This window comes from Phasianus colchicus, chromosome 5, assembly GCF_987193195.1.
Source record: "Phasianus colchicus chromosome 5, bPhaCol1.hap1.1, whole genome shotgun sequence".
NCBI classification, from domain to species: domain Eukaryota; kingdom Metazoa; phylum Chordata; class Aves; order Galliformes; family Phasianidae; genus Phasianus; species Phasianus colchicus.
Window position 1 is genome coordinate 3,352,372 of NC_143440.1, and position 23,868 is coordinate 3,376,239.

General features: G+C 36.5%; 1 protein-coding gene across 5 annotated transcripts in view; it reads right to left on the reverse strand.

The window, feature by feature from the left end:
• GAS2 (growth arrest specific 2) overlaps positions 1 to 23,868 on the reverse strand; it is an 86,059-nt gene that overhangs the window by 8,914 nt on the left and 53,277 nt on the right. For all 5 annotated transcript variants that reach the window (XM_090140186.1, XM_031607323.2, XM_031607322.2 and 2 more), the window contains exon 7: positions 22,921 to 23,028. In XM_090140186.1, the coding sequence (XP_089996312.1) occupies positions 22,921 to 23,028 (108 nt within the window). The remainder of the gene's footprint in view (positions 1 to 22,920; positions 23,029 to 23,868) is intronic.

The following is a 23,868-nucleotide window of genomic DNA, read 5'->3' on the forward strand; positions in this document are numbered from 1 at the left end:
GACTCCTTTTTCATTTCAACCCCCACCTCTCCCCCTCAGGAGGAGCTAAATGCTGCTCCTTTCTTACTGTTTATGTAGGAGTCAAATTCTTCCTGCCAACCACCACCACAATATGAAATTAAAAGATCGTTTACATTTAGTCACAGCACAGCAAACAATTTGGTTAGAAACCCAATGCTAACTGGAAAGATTTAATAAAGTGTATGTTCCTAGAGCTTTCTACTAGTGTGGATATACACGTGGAAAAGTTCAGTTAGCTGCTTCTTTGCAAGCTGATCTGTAATAAACTGGAGAGTTTATAAAGGCCTGAAGGAAGCTAGGAAAAATAATTGAGTGCAGAGATATAGGGTGAACATGGAATTAATAGGATGTTATATGACTAAATCCTTATGCAACCTGAAAGAAATAGCAAAAGATGGCTGTGACATCCATTTACAACAGTCCCACAATGGCATGCTTGTGTCGAGCATGACATGCCAGAGTTTTTCATTTGATATTTCAGAAGATCATGCTAGAAAAGCATGCAGACTCTCACAACTGGTGAGAGCAATTGCTGAAAGAAATGCTGCTGTAAAACTAGGTCTAAAAGCACACCTGGCTAACAATGAAGATCAGCAATTGTGGATTCATCAGTGGCACAATAACTGCAGTGACAGAATGGGAAGGCCAGACACAGGGAGTCCCAGGCTATGGGAATTATCGAGCTGATAACAGGTAGGTGACTCAGAAACAGCCACTACAACTTATATAGACAGTAATAATTAAGAGCTTTCTCTTTCAGGAAGAAGAAAAGTTATTTTGACAGGCATTAAGCAAGCAAGCACAAATAAGTCAAGGAGCACAATGAAAACTGTACTAACGAGAGACAGGCTATTATAAGATGGAGAAGGAGATCTCAGATCAATTATATCAATAACTGAATGACAATTTAATGACTCATAGGATAAGCTGGAAGAGCGACTGACAGCACTGTACCATAAATTGCGGGATCTGGCATAGAGAAGATTTTTCACTAACATGCAGTCATTTGAAGAAACAGTAGAAACTGCAGAGCAAGATCAAGAGAACTGCACATAATAGCTAGCATCAGGACCTGACATACACATACACACACACACAAAGATATACATGGAAGTTGATGTGAGGAGGGTGGGGTAAAAAAGAAAAAAGATCCATTTGCATGGTGAAATGCATGGAACGATTTCATTAGGCCTAAGATTGATTCTAGAAAAGGTTCATTCTTGACATAGTAATGTTTTTCATGTCATTATACCACAAAAAAAATATTTGAACCCATGAAATTGCATCTCCCCTTTTGCAAAAAGAAACAGGCAAGTGAGGAAACTGGAATTTTTCCCTTTATGTTGTGGAAATGCAGCCCCCTGCCCCTATTTGTTCTTGCCAAGTGGTTAAGTCAATATGTATGGTATAATGGCACAAAATACTAGTGCATTTGGATGGGAACTAATGAAAAAAAATTGCCTGTTCCACTTTTTCAGCTCTGGATTGAACACATACACAGGAAGCCAACCTTATTTAAAAAGCCCTAGGCTGTAACAGAACAGGAGTTTAGCCAGCTTACATACACCTGAAATAGCCAGGAATTGGCTTAAAGGTTGAAACAAGCTGAACCCCAATCTTTGTATGTATACTGACACAAGTAATGTGAGGATTTGGACATTTGGGATTGTCACTCTTGGTTAAATTATGTCTTGCCTTACTTTCAGTTTCTGTCTGACACAATCTCATAGAACTTGGGAATAATATGCACGTAGTATCTAATGAAGACTAGACCTGAGCTGCTGTTCAAAAAAAGAATCCTGCGTAGGCAAGAGTTGTGTGTGTGAGAAATGACTCAGATGCAGAAATAAGTAAACACACTTGTTTACTCATTAAGAGACAAGTGAGTTTCTGACAACTAGAGGCTTTTAATTCTTGGACAAGGAGGAATAATGTCATGGAAAATTAATTAAATACAGCAGTCATGCTTAGAAGGGCATTTGGAGGTGAAGAGATTGTATAAATCCAAGGCACTGCAGCTGGTTGACTTTGGGGGGCAACGAGAGAAATATTTTCTTTTTGCTTCCCCTCCAAATATGGAGCCAGCTTCAGAGTAGATCTGTTGACTTGAGGGCTGGCCTCAAAGTAGATCTATTTCCTATCAACTGAAATATGGGACACCGAAAAGAATTCTAATTATTTCTAGCTAAAGCATTGACTCCCATCAATTGTTTTATGGAACATGCAGGAGAAGAATTGATGTGGCAAATGTTAAATATGGAAAAAGAAATCAAGCAGAGTTTATGAAATCAGGTGAAAAAAGAGTGAACTGGAAAACGCTGCCTCCGGATCGAGATACAGAAAACAAAACGTACTAAGATAAATAGTGGGGGAATGGAAGAGTCTTTCAGGAAAAAAAACTGCTCACATTTCAAAAGCGTAAGCTTAAATATGTCAATGAATGAATGATTAAAAGACAAGAAATTGTCTTTACTCTTACCGTTGAATTTAAAAAAAGAAAAAAAGAATCAGTGAATCTAGGATTTCACCATGCAACTGTGTGTGGGTTGCATGTGAACACGCTTGTCTTACAGCACTGCAGAAGTACATGAAAATGTTCTTTTAAACTCTCTGGCACCATCTGTTTCTAGCTATTCAAGACTCATTCTGTCTCTCCTAATTTCTGAATAACAGCATCCAAAATAAAAAAAAAGTCAAGTAAAAAAATTAATTTCCTGCAACCTAATAACAAATTCACCTTCTCCAGAATTCTGCCCCATGCCTGTCCATCGAAATGGAGCGCATATAGTAAGTGATACAAACATGTTACACACATTAAAATTATCACATGTATTCCACTGCAGCAAGATTTGCATCGCCCTAACTCTGTAATGTTTGACATTTCTGATTGCTCCAAACAGCTACAAATGCATGCAAGTTTGATGCAAAAGCAGAATGCTTGATTTGATTCCTTCCTTGGGCACCCTTAGCCTCAGGATACCAGCACAGTAGATCCAGCAATTACTTTCCTATAGTTGTGATCTTTCTGTCATGAAAGTGACAGTAAGCTTTATTTTTTTCCCCCCAAACCTCTGCTTTTCTCAGTGGACAAGACAGGTATAACTGTCAGAAGACCACTCTTAGCTCTACAGACAGCAAACCAAGAGGAAGCTTTCAGAAGCAATATGGAGGAGGAGCATGCACTTGGTACTGAATAACACCCAAGTGGAAGGTGGTTTCCACATGCGTGGAGGAAACAGACAGAAGGGAACATTTGTTTTAAGTCATTTACCTCACTTAGAGCATGAAAACTGAGCGTGCTGTAAGTGACTGGAAACTCGTTCAGCAGAAAAACATTTCATAAAATCACAGAGTGGCCTGGGTTGGAAGGGACCTCAAGGATCATCAAGCTCCAACCACTCTGCCACAGGCAGGGCTGCAAAACTCCACATTTAATATTAGACCAAACTGCCCAGGGCCCCATCCAACCTTCCCCTGAACACCTCCAGGGATGAGGCATCACCTCTTGCTTATAGGCTCCCTTTAGGTACTTGAAGGCTGCAATGAGGTCACCCTGCAGCCTTCTTTTCTCCAGGCTGAACAAGCCCAGCTCCCTCAGCCTGTCTTCGTAGGGGAGGTGCTTCAGCCCCCTGATCATCTTTGTGGCTCTCCTTCAGACCCTCTCCAACAGCTCTCTGTCTTTTTTGTACTGGGGGCCCCAGACCTGGACACAGTACTGCAGATGGGGCCTCACAAGGGCAGAGTAGAGGGGGACAATCACCTCCCTGTCCCTGCTGGCCACCCCTCTTTTGATGGAGCCCAGGATACCATTTGCTTTCCGAGCTGCAAGAGCACACTGCTGGCTCATATCAAGTTTTTCATCCACCAGCACCCCCAGGTCCTTCTCTGCAGGGTTACTCTCCTTCCAGTCTATATATATGCCTGGGCATATATACTCTGGCCCAAGTGCAAAACCTTGCACTTTGCTGTGTTGAACCTCATTAGATTCACTTGGGGCCACCTTTTGAGTCTATTGAGGTCCCTCTATCGCTTCCTCCCACTGAGTCATTTCAGTTAAACAAACAAACAAAAAAAGTAGTTAACCATATTTTGAACAGAAGTAAAACTTTCAGTGTCTGTAATTGTATTTTTCCTGTCATACAGAGATACTGACAAAGTTCATGAACGCAACCTGCTCAAAGCCAGAAGGTAAAACCTCAAACAATGTGAGTTTGATCTGCATTTCACATAGACCTCAATGTGCTAGAGAGAGCTTTAAACCAACAGTTTCTAGAGACAGTCTACACAGCTTCCCATTACTCTGGTCTCCTAATTCCCTCTATTTGCATGTCTGGATTTTCCTCCAGTTGAAACCATATGGTGTTGAGAAATAATATGCCCATCTTTCACCTCCTATTTAAATCAAAACACTGGCAGTCTCCTTAGGGGCAAAAATCATGATCCATAACTTTAAAATTATGCTCAAAGTTACTAAGTAACATTCAAAATTAATTTCAATTGAGATAAGTATGGCAATGTCCTCAAGTTGACTGTTCATATTTCAGTTTAATGTGTTAAGCCTAAAGTCATAACATTTTGGAAGAAAAAGCCAAACCACAAACCCCAGTGTTAAAATGAAGTCCCAACAACTGGTGTTTTTAAACATCTCTTCTTGGTCACTTCCTGAGCTTTTACAGACCTTGCATGCAAGTGGGTCGTGGAGAACACAGATCAAGGATTCAGTATGACTTGCCCTTATTCATGTTTGTATAGCTGACCTTCTCCACGACCTTGAGACATTACGCCCACAAATATATGGATTTCTCTCTTATTGCACATCCATTTACTTTGTCTAATCTGGTCATCTGAAAAGTTAAGTAGAATCAGCTTTTAATTTTTTTTTTTTTTCCTAATACAATGCCTAGCAGTTTTTACAGTAGCTAGCATGACAGACCTGGTTTTGATTAGATCCTGCAGACTTCACTACAGGATAAAATGAGACCACAGTGTTAATGAAAAGAATTTTTTTTTTTTTTTTTTACACTTAGGTCTGATCCTAACCATCTTATATTCTTCCCTTTTTCAATGGAACAGCTACTTTGCGTTTGTGAATCCCATGCAACAAATATAACATTACTTTAAGTAGAAAATTGTGTAGCCTGGCATAGCAAAAAGCCTTGCATAAGGTGAAGTCACTTGCATGATAGTGTCTTACTCATCCACAATATTTAGAGCCTAGTCAGCAACAGAAAAGTACAATTGCATCAGCTACCACACAAAGAAAAGGATGATGACTAAGTATGAGATTATGCCCATTAGTGAGTCTCTCAAATGCATCACTCTTACGTATTTCTGAAGAATAAATAAAAAATGAGATGCCTCCAGCCATCACGATGCAGTTCAGCTGTTTAGCATGGCCTATTAAAAAAAAAAAAGCAAGCACACAGCACACCCACACATTAGGTTTGCAGTTACAGAGAAATTCACAAGGAGGCAGACAAACACCATCATCATTTAAGAGCAGAAGAGAAAAGCACAGAAAAGGACGTTCAGGACGAGTAAAGATCTTAAAAAGGACAGTTAGAACTGTTCAGTTTGTTTGTATAATGAAAACCACAGGAAACTAAAAGTTTCCATACATCTTAAAGGATTAAAATAAACAGACTGACATATTTTATGTTAGCAAACTGCTATTTGCAAAGAACTTAAAAATATTAGACACTGTAGTGTCTAGTGTCAGCAGTATCTGCTGCTGCCTCTACAGCATCTCTGTATCACATCCAGTCTGTACTCTATTGAGATGATGTTGCCTTTGATATTTACATAGGAAGTTATTATATCATTTCCTTGTAAAGCAGCAATAAAGCTCAAAAGAGCAATCAAGATAATAATTAAAAAATACAGTTTCTACATAAACTAAGCCCCTGTCTCACCATGACTGTTGCTTATAATAAATAATCTTCCTCCTCAAAACAACAAAACACAATGCTTTGCAAATATGATGTTTTAATGTAATTTAATGAAAGTGAGAATTCTAAAACTGGGGAAGCCCCAGCCACTGGCCTGGCTAGATCGTGTGTCAACAAACAGGAATGATTCAAGAAAAGCTGTAATATGCCTACAACCCATTTATTCCTGTGCCAAAGAACTAATGTTCATTTGAAAAGCTTTTAAGAGCAATACAATGTCACACAGAAATAAAGCCATTTGTCCTTGGTTGCTTAGCAATCCTAAAATAGAGATGTAAAGAAATTCATGCGGCCATTATTCGAACTAATTCAAAAGGTTACATATAATTTTCTAGTCCTATAATTAAATACACTTAACAATATGGTCTGTTAGGGGGAAACTATTCCTTTATACTCCACTTTATGAAAAAGACTCATTAAAATATAGCTACACTGAGGATGTTCCTTTCAAATTCTCTTCTTAATGGCAACAAGAATGAGTAAACACAACCAAGGTACATTTATCATGTTTAAGAATGGGTCACATTTCAGTTATTCAAACTATCCATTCTGCCTCCGTCTTTCCTCTACAGGATATTGTTCCCTTCACTTTCCACTTTAGGAAAAGCTGTTCTCTGCATTACACGGAGGAAAAATTGAGTTTCCAAAGAAAGGAACAAGTTCAGAAACGCAGAAGGGTGCAAGCCTTCTTTCTATGAGTGCCACTGGCAATCCAGCATTGTAAAAGGACAAGGAGAAGAAAAGAGTGATCTGTTCTTGCCCAGCCTTCTCTCACTCTTGGACCAGAATATTCCTCATACAGATGCAATATCATTTTACCACCAATGCAGTAGGGGCAACTGCATAACATTTACATAGAAGTGTAAGACTATGTCAGACTTGCGGAACAGTTGGCATGCAGCTGAGCTCTCACTGTAAAAGTACCTTGCTTCATCTGAGCAAAAATCTTAGTGGCATAATCTATCTCTAGAGAGATATAAATAATATCCAATATATGGAAATAAATCCTCTGTTCTGACTCTCTTCCAAAAAGTTCCGGATTCTGAAAAGAAAGCTTGGTCCCTGATCACTTCCCCCCATAGTGTGATGCATAGCAGGAGCTGTGATCCATCTCCTCCTACTCACACGCTCTCTCATGGGAACATTTCCTCCACCTCCGTCCTCTGATGAGTTGCAGGAGAGAACCACATCACATTAAGCACCTTATACTGACTAATTATCATAAAGAACTTTGTGTTCTCTGGACTCCTGACTGATAGCATTCCTGCCTCATCCAATTTATGCCACTCATATAAAGAAGTGTACAATGACAGAAGAAAAACTAGTGGACAGAACACTTAAAAATGGCAATAGACTTTTTCTTTAAATTCCTCAAGTTCTGTCTCTTCAGCTCCCTTCAGTCAAGTGTCTTTTTTCTCTTTTGAATACATGCCCTCCAAAATTCATCAACCCTGTAGGCAGAGCATGGTAAGTTAAAAGAAAATATGCTGACCAATATTTAAGATTAAAGGTCATAATAGGAAGACTTCTTTTCGTCATCACATTGCTAGTGATCAGATATATTTAACAGTATTTAATTATACCAAATATAACTGTAATCTACACTCATTTTAACAATTATTTTTAATTCAAGTCCAAATTTAGATGCATTTTTACACATGCAACAATTGTCCTTGAAAAATGCATCACTTGTAATTTTTCCACCCTTTTCACACTTCCTCCTCAACAAAGAATCTCTAATCTATAAATTTCCTCCACACCTCATTCTAATATCAATTCATGAAAGCTGACCCTTATCTCTTTTAGTATCTCATCAAATTCCATCTCAATTTCTTTCCAGATTACAATAGGCCTTAACTTACATGGCAGTCTAAATACAAACTAGCTTTATATAGTTGGAGTTTTCTAGCTTTATATAAGTTGGAATTAGAAAACAGAAAATAACAGTATCTAGAGGAGAGAAAGCTGAGATCCCAAGCACACCACCAACTCTATTCCACAATACAGCTGCTTACATTGACCTACCACCAAAAGAGTCGCAACTATAGATTTTATGGGCAAATTGTCACACAAAAAATGAGGAGCTTTCAGTTATCAGCATTTATAACTGAAACGAAGGGCTTATGATAATATCATCTGTGAGTTGATGATATTGAGATAACATTCCTGCAGTCAGCACTGACTGATTTTATTGGGACGAGTTGCCAGAATTGTCTGAGACTCTTCAGAAAACGAAGGTACTGGTAGTTCAATTTACTACAGAGTACCTCACATTCCTTCTGCTTTATGATTTTTAATTATGCTGGAATTTTCAGTCTATATGTTTTTAGATAAGATCCAACAGACAGAAAAAAACACAGACGTCTAAAGATTTATTTTCCTGTTTTATATATGAAGAGTTGAGGGCAACACAAAATTATGAAACTAGTCACAGATGTGCCAAATCACAATGCAGACATGTGGAAACTGCTTCCTACCTCCATTCTCTGTTTTTTAAATCAATGGAGCTGCATGAACAACCAAGAGAATTACATTTGGAAATATCTAGAGGCAGATTATTTTATCAGATCTTGTTTGAATTTAAACTGGAGGTTATTTTTTTTAATGAACTGTCCTGAAATAGGCTTCTTTATCTTTATGGGCTTAATTAAAACACATTCTAATTTGCACTGCAGTAAACTAGGGGAGAACTAGGGTAGCGTAATTTTGAAAATGTTTATATTTAGGATTAATTTCCTTTAAGTAGTACAAAGCATCCTTTCAAAGTTTTCCAAGTGATGTCATTGTGAGTCTTTGGGGTATGATGTTACAATGTTGGAATGAAATTGCGTCTGTTCAAATCTATGAAATCAACATTGTGAGTAGTGGTCCAAAGCTATACTAATGTGTAAAAAAAATATGTGAAAACAGCCTTAATGGAATAAACAGCTTTGAATAAAATTCAGATATTACAGACCAGAAATGACTTATCTGAAATTGCAATCACCAGTCTTGACTATAGATGCCAAGCCAAATTCAATCAAGTGCAGTCTCTAGTACAACATCTAAATTCAAAACCACCTTAGTTCAAGTGCTTATGTCTTGCATGGAAGCCTTTGGTCAAAAATGATTTATTTGCACTGATGAGGGTAGCATGAGCACAAGTTAACGTATGGCAACACGGCTCAATGATTGTTTGCTGCAGTCAGCTTTTCTTTCTAGAACTCTCTCATTTCTTTCTAGGATCAGATTAGCACTCACAGTAATGCTGATTCCAAGTTCCAAAGCATGTGAATTGAAAATGGGTTTACAGTGCTGTGCAAAAATGAAGGATCTGTGTTTCAGCTCACAAAAGGTATTGATTTTAAATACTGAAGTTGAATATTTCGTTTCACACGCAACTACTTTGTCAATTATTACATCCACCTTTGGAACCTGCTTATACCAGCACTCACTCCATCTATAACCTCACACTATCACTCCAGCAATACTGAACCTAACTGCACAGAGTACAATGATTTCAGTTCACAGGGACTTTAATAAACCTTTCTAACATTCCAGTCCATACAAATTTTAACCAGATTGTCTCTCTTAGTTAGGCATTCCCATTAAAAGCACAAAGTTAAATGAAGCTGAAATCAGTCTCAACTAGTTTGATATATAACATTTTTGACACAAGACAGTATAGTTTACATGGATATGAAATGGGCAAGGGTTGGTGAATCTGGGTTGTAAAAGAGAAAATATTGTTGTTCGTCTTCTCTTCTTGCCCGTTTTGACAGCACATCTGAAATTAACTTTGTAACCAACCCTCACTTTTCCATGGGAAGAAGCCAGGAAAAACTATGGTAATACTATCACTTTTGTTCTGCAGAATTCCAAGTTTATCTTTGGAATGCATGCTAGAATGGTTTACTATACTGTATTTTTTGTTGTGCTCATGAGTGACTGACTAAATGCCAAGCCCTGACATCCATTTAAGTGCTGATGATGCTACCAAAAAAAACAAAACTACTTCCCTGGTGCAGAAGATAAAGAAATGAGGGGGTCAAGGGAAGAAGTATTCAGATTAACAGCACACATTTTTCATGCAATGCATTATTCTTTGGAATATTTAAGTTCAGCGCTCTGATAACTGTCTTGACACAGGAGTGAATTATCCAAATTTAGTTTTAATAATCTAGCCTAGGTTTGATAGATGCCAGCTGTAACCTGATGGGACTGAGATTTAGACCCACAGGAATCCCCTGTTGTATATATTCTAGCATGTTGGATCTCTCTGCACTCATCAGTTTTATATCTTTCTGCAAATACCAGAAGAAAGATCTTTTTAGGTTCTGGCAAACCTCTTGGAATAGGAAAATGTCCTACTTGCCAAAAAGGTACTGATTACTGTAACAGAGTAGCCTGGAGTTTCTAACCTTTTTCTTTTAATATATAAACTTGATTCTGATTTAGAATCAGCTCTCCTGACAGAGGTATTTTCCTCTGTGCTGATTTGCCTCTAGCTAGACTGTATTTAACTCCATCATCTTACCATGCACATCAGAAGGACAGATATTTTTTAAATATCATTTACTCCTGCTTTATTGCAGGAGATAGAATGAACAAGCATAGAGGAAAAGAAACAGCTCTTCCACTGCATTTTTCTAACCATGATTTCCATATTAGAAACACTTCTTCCTATCAAATAAAACAACTACTTTTAGGCAGCCCTGGTATGCCACTTATTCCTCACATCCTGACATTCACTTCCTTTGGATAAGTGTTTTCGTTTACTGTCAGCAAAACGAATTACATATATTTCTGTGTTTGCATGTGGACTATTTATTTACTTTGGGTGCTCAGGTAATGCTCCAGAGAAGCCCTAAAAGCCAGAGAAACATTCTTTGCTGAAGTGCTTTCTCAAAGAGTCTCTCTCATACATTGCTGCTACATTTGAGTTGTGGGATAAAGAGCACTGCTTATATTCCAGGTCTATGTCCAATATTCCATTCACAGAACAAACCAGTACAGAAAAAAACGGAATGAAGGCACCAACTATAACAGTTCTTGACCTCTTGAAAACATACTGAAATTCTACAAATGCAACTTGTTAATGCTGAAAGTAGATTAGTGCTTCCTTTCAAATGTATTACTAAAAGCCAAAGTCGTCATGCCTAGATTCTTGAAATAAATACTTTGCAAATGCACGACAAGTTATATTCAATTACTAGGACAACAAACATCGTGGAACCTGGTGTATGCATGTAACAGTAAATTTACTTTGTTCACAGTGGCACCTTATGAAAATATCAGGTCCCGCGTCAAGACTGCTCTTTTTAAGAAGTCATTTTGCAAATTGGCAATGGGCTGATTGATTTCTGCCGAATTCTTGTGTACTGATCTTTCTCTTCATAATGTGTCTCCCCACATACTATTTTAATGTGTGTTTTTTTTCTCCCCCCCTCACCCATATAGCATGTATATTCTGCAGAACAGTTTAACTAGATTTGAAAGCAATGTATAACACAGTAAGTACTTCCAGTTTGATGCCAAAAGTCAAAATTCATCAATTTCCCCTTCTTACAGTTACAATATTTGAAGAACACATCCTCCCTTTTAAATCTCCCATGTCTAACAACTACCCAGATAATATGTATATCCTAAAATGGCAAGACAAGCCATTAGGCTAGCAGTGATAATGCCAAGAACCAGCTCTCACAATTTCTTCCCACTTAATTTTCAGCTTGAAATATCTCCTAAGGAGGAACTGCAGATTTTTAGCAGAAGAGAAACATGAATGAAATTCTCTTGTGAAGATGACAGCTTTTATTGTTTCACACCAACATAACTTATCATCATCAGTATCATCTTATTTTATGTAAGCCATTCTAACAATAATACCTCCTATTTATTTCCATGGAAATTACAACAGGTACAAAGAGCACAATAATGTTATTTAATAGAGCAAATTCTCAGCTACAAAACACAGTTTTTCAACGTAATCACTAGCATTAGCTATGTATTTCTGCAAGTGATAAACAAGAGCCTACATGCCATGCTTGGAAACATTCAGCAAGCGTCAATGAATGTCAGTGGGTGCCATTTTTTCTACATGAAGGAATTCAATTGCTTCATACGTATTTCTATTTCAGACCATTTTGTCAGACTGCCCCTTTGCTGCCATCTGTCTCACGGCAATAAAACGTCACAAAATAGCAGAATAATGGCAGGGCTGTACTATTACTGCCATAACACCAACATCAACCTCTGATGGTGGCCATCACAATAAACTAGGATGCATTACTTTCGGAGCAGCCTCCGCATACTGGATTTCTTACTTTATTATTAGCAAAATGGGGATATTATGTAGCAATTCCTGAAGTATTAAACATCAACATACTAATATGCACTATAATCTGCAAAACATTACTTGATGGCCTGAGGCCAAATAAAGCCAGACTTTTGGCTTCACAGGAGAATTCATTGACCAATATCTTATACAGATATATATATCACATTGCCAGAGCTGGATCAAATACTTGATCTCCACATTTCCTAAAGCAAAGATTTCATACTAATGACACCCCTGTACAGAATATAAAGCTTTCAGCTTGAAGGTAACTCATCTGGCTTAACCCTCAGGCCACACTAGAGAAAAGACAGAGTTGGAGAAGCAATATTGAAACCTAGTCAGTATATTGAAGACCTTTTGCAGTGCTTTTCACTAGCTGAAAGAAGGGAATTGGATGCTTAAGCACAATTAAGTGAAGTTCTTTCTCATACTGTTCTACACAGTCAGTTGCTCTCAACCTCCTGGCACTTAACTTACTAGCTTTCCAGTATTCAGGAGGTTTTCTGAAGCTCTAAAATCCAACTTCATTCCACTGAGAGATTTTTTTCCTGCCACTTCTTACTTAAATTTCAATGTCTGATCAAGAACAAACCAAAACCAACTGAACACTAAAGCCTACTTCTCTATTACTTTCCTTCATTGTAAAGTGTGTTCTGGAGTTAGGCCAGTGAGACCACAACTCTAAGCATGGTAGCAATACTATACCCGAATTTTTAATAGAATAACATGCAAATATCAATATATGCACACCAAGTGCTCACTGACTCCTTCAAAATTAAGTCTTACTCTCAGACTTGTCTTATGAAGGACTTAAAAGGATGTCTTGCAAATACTATAGTTGATTTAAAGAAAAAAACTTACTAAAATGGACTACAGAGAAAAAGGAGAGAGACCAGAGAACAACGTACACTTTCAACACAAAAATGCCATTATATCATTCTTTGGCTTATTTATTTATGTACCTTGTAAGGTGGGGGGCAGAGAGGGGGAGAAGGAAACAGAAACAAGGTTCTTTGTACCCTTATGAAAAGCCAAATGACACCTTCTCCCTCTTGCCCTTCAGTAAATCACAGGGAATGAGTTAAGTAATATGAAGCAAGATATATATTAGTGCAGTGTAGTCGTTACTGAAAAGCTGGCTTCACTAAAACACCAAACCATCATTTCACTTGAATTTTGTGACTTTGGTTAGAGGAATTCTGAATGCTGCTGTAGTTTTAGACATTACACACATCAGAACCTTGACAATTAAAATAAATACTTTTTTGCAAAGAGAGATTTCAGGCCAGCCAGGGTGCTCCTTATGCTCTTTGTAATAGACCTTTTACATATACACAGAGAAGAAATCATAATAGCAGCTATGCCTTGATGTTATAGAGGTGGAGGAGGATAGCTGGTTTGGAGTTTATGTTCAGGTTTTGATTTAAATTTCCATGTGCTGTTCTTATCTGCCTTCACTACCGTTTTTACACATCTGAACAGGGAACAGACCAGAAAAGCCTTTGATAGAACAGAAAAGTCAACAAGATTGTAAACAGGATGAAAGAGAAATATCTGTGAAATAGATCTCAACTGACTTCAACTGAAAGCAATGCATTATCTTTAAGTGGTCTATTAGTATACTATACATAAAATAACATCACTAGAAGGGCAGTTTCCAGGCTTCAGTGCTACACCACAGCCACGTGCACACAGTGCATAAAAACATGGCTGCTCTAGTGGAAATTTCCCAAACTGTCAGGGATAAGGGCCAGAATTCAGATGTGTCGAGATCAAGGATTTGGCTTGGGATCATCTCTGATATCCCCATCTTTCAAAAAGTAAAAAATACGTTAAAGCAAAACAAAACAGGGAAAGGGAAGGTTTCAGGTAAGGTTTAGCTTTTTAGATAGAACAAAGACGAAGTAGAAGATAGTTCATTACAATAGGCAGAAGTAGTTGAATGCTTGAGACTGAAGCACAATTATTTCCTCTGTATTTACTAAAGTCATTGAGTTTGTTAAATCTGCCTAAATGAGACATGAATTTGCAATGGCTGTGCATGTGACAAAGTTATAAACAAGTGATCAAGCTTTTATATCAGTAGTTACTCTCAGCTTCACATGAATGTTGTTACGCTGAAGGTGGTCATACATTTAAGATGCTATGAAAGAAGTCAGACTGCCAATGGCATTGTGTAGTAAAAACAACAGAAAAAGCAGCTTCTTCCCCCTCCTCCCCCATACTGTAAAGTGACATAATTTAAAAGATCTGAATGCAAACTGACAAATTGAAATATCCCTTCAGCATTGCTTTTAATACCAGCCAACCTAATTGCTGAGCGGCTTGTTTAGAACAATGATTCTGGCACTCAGCTTTCCAAGAAGTGCAAATAACTTTGCCTCTAGATGTGAAAGCAGTCTGAATCAAATGTAACCGATGCTCATACAGCTTGAAGAACAGCCAGTATCTGGTCTTCAGTTTTAATGTTATTTTTGTTAGGGATTTTTTGTTTTCCATTTTCTGTTTGAATACTCTTTGGATGAAGAGTTGAGTATGAATTCTCCACTGTTTATTCCTCTTTGCCAAAGAAAACAAAGGTTTGTTACATTTACTATTTCCTTACAGCACCAGATTCTTTTTCATTTGCTCTTAATTTCAATTAATGCAAAAAATAAAAGAGCAGAAGAGTTGCTCCCAAATTTCCACTGAAGCATGCACAGCATTAAAAAAACGTTATTAGTTACTGAGGTTTGTGCATTTGCCTTTTTCAATCAAGACACAGGGCAAAACTTATTCTCGCATAAAAATACGACTCAATAAAGTACATCATTACTACAAGAAAATAATGAGAAAACACAGCTGGACCTATGTAACAAACAGATTTGAAAAGGAGAAATAATGACATCATGTATGTATTTTAATATAACTCCGTATCCTATTTTAACTCAAAATTCCACGTTTGAAAAAAACTTTTAGAATTTTAAATTTTAAATTTAAATTTTAAAATTTTAGAAGCTTTATACCCTGACTTTTGTAGACTATGACTGACTTCAGTGTTTGTCTAGCAACATATGTCTATCTTCTTAAATTGTCATTTACTCTGTAACATCCATTATAATTAACAAGCTTTTCATAACATTAAAAGAGCGATTATTAACAGTGGAACGTTAGAAAGACTATAAAGGATTAAGACTATTAAAGAATAACTTCTGTGAAAATTCATTAATTGATATAAAAAAGTGGATTTGGACTCAAAAATGCTATTTCAATGTCAAGAAAGAAAAACAACACAGAACAACTCATGCTCAAATGCTGAGAATGGTTGAGCATTTGCAATTTCAATTGATTTCAACAGGAACCATGCAAGTATGACTTTGATCCCATGCTAGCCATTTGGTGCAAATACTTCCATTTGTGGCATAAAAAGAGGTGAGATGTTCAAAATGCAGAGACAGTAACAGTCTAGTGAAGAACTAAGACTATGTTTTAATACATTCATGTGTGTTGATAATAAAAAAATTGTATGTGTGTTTAGCATGAGCAGCTAGAATAGGAACACTGTCATCAAAATATATAATCAAATTTTTAGTGCACATAATCTCAAAGTTTTTTTCCATACGTTTCTTTCATTGTAAGCAATTTTTCAACCAGTTTTGTTTAACTTAGTTTAACTTAGCAAATTGTTTGAAAATACTGAAATTATTCATACTGTGCTAAATGAGCAGCAAACTACATTTCAAATCCAAGTATCTCCAAAGTTATAAGCAAAATAATCTAAAAATCCCTTAATAACGCACTGCTTTTCGTGCATCCTAACAGCATTTCTATACAGTTCTATACAAATAACACAGACCCACTAAATTTATCTTGACTATTTCATAGTCTTTTGCATCTAGATGGATAACAAATGATTCAAGAACATGCTGATCACGGATGAATATCTCATTATTTTATCTACTCTGCACCAGAAAACATTTTGACTTATCTGAAATCATGATGTATCAAGTATATTTCTTAGCATTTGAATATAACATCTTAAGGTGTAATCTTTGTAAATAGCATCGATTAAAGAAATGATCAATCGCCTCCAATAAAATTAAAGTAAAAAATTCCCACAAAATTAAAGTAGTTGAAATGGACAATTCATTATTCAAACATTTGATGTAAGAAATCAATAACAAAATGTCACTTAATTTTCTAAGTTGATTATCAATTTATTTAATCAATGAGAGGTGTTTTACATTCCTCGTTTTTAAAAATCCCTGAAGGTATCACACCTAGATTGGGTGAATCCAGCTCTCAGGTTCTAAAAACAACATTCATTTTTGAAGAGAACAAACAAAAGCAAGCAAAACTATGCTTTCTCACAGTCTCTCTAGGGGGCATCTCAGCTGGGAGGAGGATAAAATGAAAGACATCCATCTTGGAATACGCTGGTTGATAAACTCATTGGATATTCTAATTAAAATGCAGTGTTTCATATCTCAATGTGGTGGAGATGGTTTGGAAATACAGCATTTACTGCTTTTCTACTGGTCGGAATTAGAGTCAGCACAGACAATTTCCCTGAGCACATGTGATAAGATTTTGCTACTACTGTTTACAGAAAAATATCTTGCATTTTACCACAGAGCTACAATAGATTTTATTTTGAAGTTAAGCTCTATTTCATAAGGATTGACATTTATAAAATATAGTTAATGCAAACAGTTTTTATGAGCAAGAAAGACTTGACCTGCATCTGCAGTGGAAAATTAGTACTTTTTTTCTGCAACATAATTAACATTTATATTTCATATACCTGAAAACTTCTCTCGATTTAAGAGGCTGGCATGGCTCTGTCCCACCAGAAAACAAACACACACAGTAATTCAGGATGGACAGGACTGCACATCTTAAAGCAGTGTCATCTATAACGCTCAATCCAGTTGCTTAGGGATTTAACTAGTTGACTTTTAGAAACCTCAAAGGATGGTGACTACAAAACCCCATTGGTCACTTTTTTCCTGGCTTGACTTTCCTCATAGAAGAAAAGCTGGTACTTAAATAAACAGTGTCGTTTCCACTGCAATGAGCTTTTGAAATCAACAGGATTTTCTATGCAAGTTAAACCTTGCCATCAATGAAATACTTTAAGCAAACAACACAAATGTGGACCAAGTGTAAGCTGGATGCAGTAAGAGGAAAAGTCAGTAATTTTACATTGGTAAGAGAATGACAAAATAAGAGAAATAAAACACTTATTTTAAAAAATATAACTTAACTTTCTCGGTTATTTCAGGAATAAAAAGGTCAAACCATCTAGTGCTGAAAATTTTAAAACATTTAAAACACCATTTTTGTTAATTTAAGTCTATGCCTATTCTATTTAGAACCACCATTCCCTAGACATAAATTCTTACTGAAAATTCCCACAAATTCCTTAAGCTAAAGAATCCCACAAGAGATAATGAATGTACTTTTACACTCAAATACTAAAAGCTTAATGAAAATTTCTAATGGACAATAGAGAAACTTTGGTTTACTGGTGCAACTTAAGCCTCATTTATTTTCCTTTATCTAAATGGTAGCATGAGTTATGTTTACAGTGTAAAAGTATGCTGCATGCAATAGATACTTTAAAAGATACAGGTTTTTTTTGTTTGTTTTGTTTATTTTTAATTAGCATACTAGTTGCCTGAAGCTACAGTAACTACAGGGCTATATTAGTTAATTCAGCCCATAAATCACTGTAGAATATTCCTATGCAAGATAGATGTGCTTGCTTTGACTACGTTCACATTACAGTCATACTAAATCCTTTCACCTCACCAAAGAAGAAGAAAGCAGAAAGATTGGTTCTAACATCCTTAAAAAGTTACACTATGAATAACTGCATCCTGGTGATGAGTGGGGTCCCACAGGGGTTTGTCTTGGGATCAACACTCTTCAAAATCTTTATCAGCAATATATACAGCGGGATCAAGTGCATCCTCAGCAAGTTTGCCAATGTCACTGAACTGAGTGGTGCAGTTGACACAATAGAAGGGAGGGATGCCATCCATAGAGACATGGACAGGCTTGAAAAGTGAGCCCACAAGAAACTAATGAGGTTCACTAGGCCAAGTACAAGGTGTTGCACTTGGATTGGGGCAAACTCAGATATGTGTACAGACTGGAAGAAAAACTCCTTGGGAGCAGCCCTGTAGAGAAGAACATGGGGGTCCTGAAGGACAAAAAGCTGGACATGACCCAGATCCTAAGCTGCATCAACAAAAGGGTGGCAGCACAGAGAGGCAGGCAATTGTCCCCCTCTTCTCTGTCCTTGTGAGGACCCATCTGGAGTGCTGTGTCCCAGCCTGAGACCCCCAGTAAAGGAAGGATGTGGAGCTGATGGAGGAGGTCCAGAGAAGGGCCACAAAATGGTTGAAGGATTCGTGCACCTCTATTACGAAGAAAGGCTGGGGCAGTTGGACCTGTTCAGTCTAGAGAAGAGAGAGCCCCAGGGAAACCTAGTTGCAGCTTTCCAGTACTTCAAAGGAGCTTAAAATCAGGAGGAAGATCATCTGATTTTTACATTATCTGATAGTGACAGAACAAGGGGGAACTGTTTTAAACTAAGAGAGAGGAAATTAAATTGGATATTAAGTGGAAATTTTTCACTCGAGGGTGATGAGGCACTGGCACACAGTGCCCAGAGAAGCTGTGGATGCCCCATCCCTGAAGGCATTCAAGAACAGGTTGAATGGGGTTCTAGCTGACTTGATCTGGTGGGGAGCAATCAGCTCACAGCACTGGGTTGGAAATGGCCTTTAAGATCCTTTCCAACTCACGCTATTCTATGATTCTATGATCTCCAGTCAGTCCAGTTACTAGTTTTGAACTGTGAACATTAACTGCTGCCTCAATGTCATTGAAAATGTATTAACATCTCCTAAATTTAAAATGGACTCTTACAAAAAGATTAATTTGTGAAGCAGAAGCACAATAAGAAATAACCAAATAAAAAGGAAATACTTTCCTTCATTAACGTTTTCAATATAAACTTATTGCTCCCAATCTATAATTCTTAACGATAAACTGCAGAATGGAAAAGCATTTATCAAGTAATTTTTTGTCTGCGAACTCATGATTGAGGCAGTCAGCCTATGCTCTTAGATATGCAGATGGTGATCCAGTGCATTTTATAAAAGAAGTCAGTCGAGTCAGCAGAATAAAACATCTTCACAAGAAGGGAAGAAAAATAGAACAAATTACATAAAATCCTCTCTTATTTCTGTATTCTCAGCATTCTAAGGAAGAAAAAAAACCCACAATGAGTTCTGAGAATTTTCCTCTATCACCTTTTACATAATTCGTTTGGTAATTAATTTTTATTTTACATGACATTTTTTTAGTTATTTCAAAAATATTGGTATTATTGGTACCTATACCAATAGGTTAACCAGTAGTTAACTACCTGTTAACTACTATTATTAAAAAAATGTAAGGAGAAAAAAGCAAAAATCGATCATTTAGAATTCATTATGCGTTCATTAGGATGACTAAGGAAGTAAGGATGAACTGTGCCAAATAGTACATGAGGGTAAAGCATTTGGATAGGAACTGACCCACAGTTAAAACAAAAGAAAACAAACTAAAGAACGAAAATGTGTCCACCCATCCACTGCTACAATTGAGAATCAAAGCCCAAAGAACAGACCAGTACCCATCACTGCCCTTCGAGTCCTGATGAAATCCTGATTTGCCAATGGTTTTGAAATTTTAGACATCAGCGAAGGTTATTTGATATGGATAACACTCTAGAGAAAGAATTTCAGTACCAGAAAAGTAAATTAGTGAGAACGTTATAAATGAAATGGCCTTAGAGAAGCAGGAAAACTTGCTTCCCCGAAACAAGGAGGATAATAAAGTTCAGGTAAATGGTGACGAAAAAAACCAAAACCCTCAGAAGTTCACCAAGCAAAAACAGTCAATACAAATTACGTGTTTGGATTGAAAAAGCAGAACAAGATGGAATTTTGAGAAATATATGATCAATCTGCTCTCCTTTTTTCTGTATTTCCTGTACTTAGCTGCTACATTGTCCCCACCTGGATGGTTTGGAGTAGTGTGCTTACATATTTATAAGTGAGTACATTTTTCTCATCAGAAATGGAAAACAGTCTGGCAGAACTGTGTATACATGTTGATAGTGAATTCCAAAGGAAAGCTTCTCCACAGGTGCTACAGCAGGCAAATAATGGATTACTGGGGATTTAGAGAAAGTTATTATCAAACAAACATTTTCTCATTATTATAAAAAAGTAACAGTAATTGAAATTAATGATTAAAAGAATAAGGTCAAAAAGAGCAATCAGAGGTCAGGAAAAGTGACAGACTTTACAGTCAGGACCCATTATGATCTTAATCCAGCTGCACAAAAAATAATAGTTTTTCATTTAACAGAACTCATTGATCTGAATTTTATTACGGGTGTGAATCTGCTGGGCATATTTTCATGAGAGTGACTTAGTTGTTTGTGGAAAGCATACATCCTTATGCTTATATCATGTATTAAACACAAGATAGTTTGAAATAAAAATATCAGCCACTAAAATTTATTTGTAAAGCTATCTTTTTCTAAGGTAGGATTCACATTTCTTACCATAAAATTTATCTAAATACCTCTTCTGCTACATTCAAGATTTAACTCTGTGTGTCCCCTTTCCAAGATACATCGCACAAGAGTTTGTTATATAAGATTTCATATCTCATTTTTGAAGAGCAGTTCTGCTTGAAGTTGACTATAGTACTTGCAAGTGATCAGATTCATCAGTGGGACTGATCTACAGAATTTAGGAAGAACTTTTTCCCCTATAATGGGTACTGTCATGCTCTACATGGAACGAATAACATAGGAGGAACTGTCTCAGCAGCACCAGAATAGGGCGCCAAATATCAAGAAAATCAGCAGTCAGCTATGCATCTCTAACCTATTTTCTCATAAGGAAATGTCTAAAGGATTCCAAAGAAATGCTAATTCATGTATGCAATAAAAATATAGAGAGAGTAAAAACTTACTGTGATCGAGTATTCCAAAGCAAGATTCAAGCTAACAGAAACCTAAGACAAATGACTTCTAAAACCTACAAAAATAAACTTGCTCCCACTGAAGTTCCTGTCAAGTTGCCATTGATACCAATGCTGTGGGAATGATCTGTAATACTGTAGATGCGTGTCTAATCTATATTGTTATTTTTTGGCACAGTCCTACTTGGAACAGAGTAGAGTGATATGAAAAGGGTGTTTTGTTTGCAAACTTGGAAAGAAATCTGAGTTGGATTAGATTGCACAATAAAGAAGCCAGTGAAAGGGAATTTGACACTCACCATTTTGGCAGAACAATTTAGTTTATCAAAACTGAAATATATTGTTATTTTAAAGTAAAATTGAAAGGAAGAAAACAGAAGTGTTAAATTTCTCCCAGTTTACTGGGAAGTCTGGTTAATGAAATCACCTTCTTTCAAGTCATTTAAAGCTAGTACCTTAAAATATTGCAGAATTAAAAAGAACTATTGCTGGCTATGGAACAGAAAAGCTATTAATCCTTTACCCTAGCATGTTACACCTCAAACGCTCTCTCACAAATCCTGTATTTCTTATTCATTCTCAGCTATTACTGAATTAAATGGGATTTTTCAGTTCCTACTCAGCATACTATTTAAACATGTTCTCAACTTCATACACATGGGGCAACCTAAATCCTTATCTAAATTTGACTTCAGTGTCAACTAAGTGCAGAGTATGACAGAGTAATGACCACTACTGTGTTTGAACTGGGAACAGATGGGAAGGAGTCCTTCCAACTTCTTTTCTTCTCACAGGTGCTAAATCCTCACTTTGAGGTTGGTTTCACACCTTTCGCAAAATAGGGTTAACAGTTCTTGATAGTAAGATGTATCATTTTATCAAGTTGTTATACAACACAGCACATGTGGACAGAGGAATGGAAAATGGGAAGAAACATAATACGAAACACGTTCTTTCCACAATATCAGAAAATCAGAGGATTGGAATATTTTCATATTGTTGGCATAAATATACATACAGAATATGCAAAGAGGATCCAAATTAAGTTTAGAAAACTTTTTTTTTTTTTTCCTAAATTCAGCCAGATAGTTCTAGGAAATATTAACATTAAAGATCAACTATGTGATATAGCAGTTAATATAATTCATATCAAGTATGAAATACAACACTAAGTTTGGAAATACGTGTTAATCAATTCAAGTAATATGACATTATTGCTTTGCTTCCCCTACTTAACAACATGTCTTAATCACAACTTGACAGTGCAATGACCACTGTGCCTTTGATCTCTTTCCTGACCCATTAAATAGTATCAGTCAATGCAAAATGGGAGAAAGGCTGATGCAGCTGATGTTCTTTCAAACAAAGCTAGAAGTCAATCTCCATTTGTGGCTATCTGCTCCTCAGTTGCAACTGATCAAAGACAGAACGAATTCCATGACCTAGAAGGAGGAGGACCTACCAGATGCTAATAAATCCATGAGTCAGTTAACCTAACATAGTTTCTTTATTCTTTGAAGTATTAGAAAAATGAGTCAGTGCTGGTTAAAAAGAAAAATATTTCCAAGGAGGGAGTTAGCAGATAAAAAATAAAACCTTTACCCTAATAAAGAGAATCTTCTCTCCAACTCTGTACCTTCCTTGTGAAAGGCGCTCCACACAGAATTTATTAGGGCATTTACAAGGTGGATCTTCAGAAATGTGTTTTACCTGAAAGAAAAAAAACAAAGTCAGCAAAGCTAAGTAAAACATTGTAGAACACTCAAGAGGACGTTTATCATAACACAATAGGATTAATCTAAGTCTTCAATGTTGTTTTCTTTTTAATTACCTTTTCAATCTCAACATTTTTAATAGTTCAATAGTTTTAATAGTTTTAATTATTTAATAGCTTTAATTATTTTTGAAAACTATTATTTTGCATATCATCTCTATGAAAGGAAAATAGCAAACTCTTCACTCCAGCCAAAATCCTATTGAATTTCTAGAGAACCCTGTATGAGTTATGAATGAAAAAAAACTGAATGAGAACTGAGGATTTGGCCCTTCTTGCACAGGTATGAAATCCATTGTAATAGTGTTAAAATGGGAATTGGAAGATGAAAAGGCATTCCAAAACTAAAAAGGGTTACTTATACTTGGCTTTAGGATCACTATAGGAAGCATAGTAAACTAACAGGCACGTGAGATTGCCCAGGCACACTGTTCAGGAGCTGCACCAAATTTAATCTGATTCAAGCATCAGCCATATACTTGACTTGAAATATAAACCATGTGAAATCAATTAAAAACAAAAAAAGCTAATGTTACATATACACACATGCTCAATTCCTTAAAAACTCGATATATTAAATAGAATGAGAATGCTGATGTTTTAAACTATTTCCTGTAATCCCAGATTGTGGTTCTTCCAATGACAAAAAGGATTTTACAGCTGTGAAGAGGTAAAAATAGAGACTAGTATCACAGTTAAACTTTTTTATATAAAATTTGCTATGTTTAACTGAAATCTACAAAAAATCTTGAATATCATAGAATCACAAGGTTGGA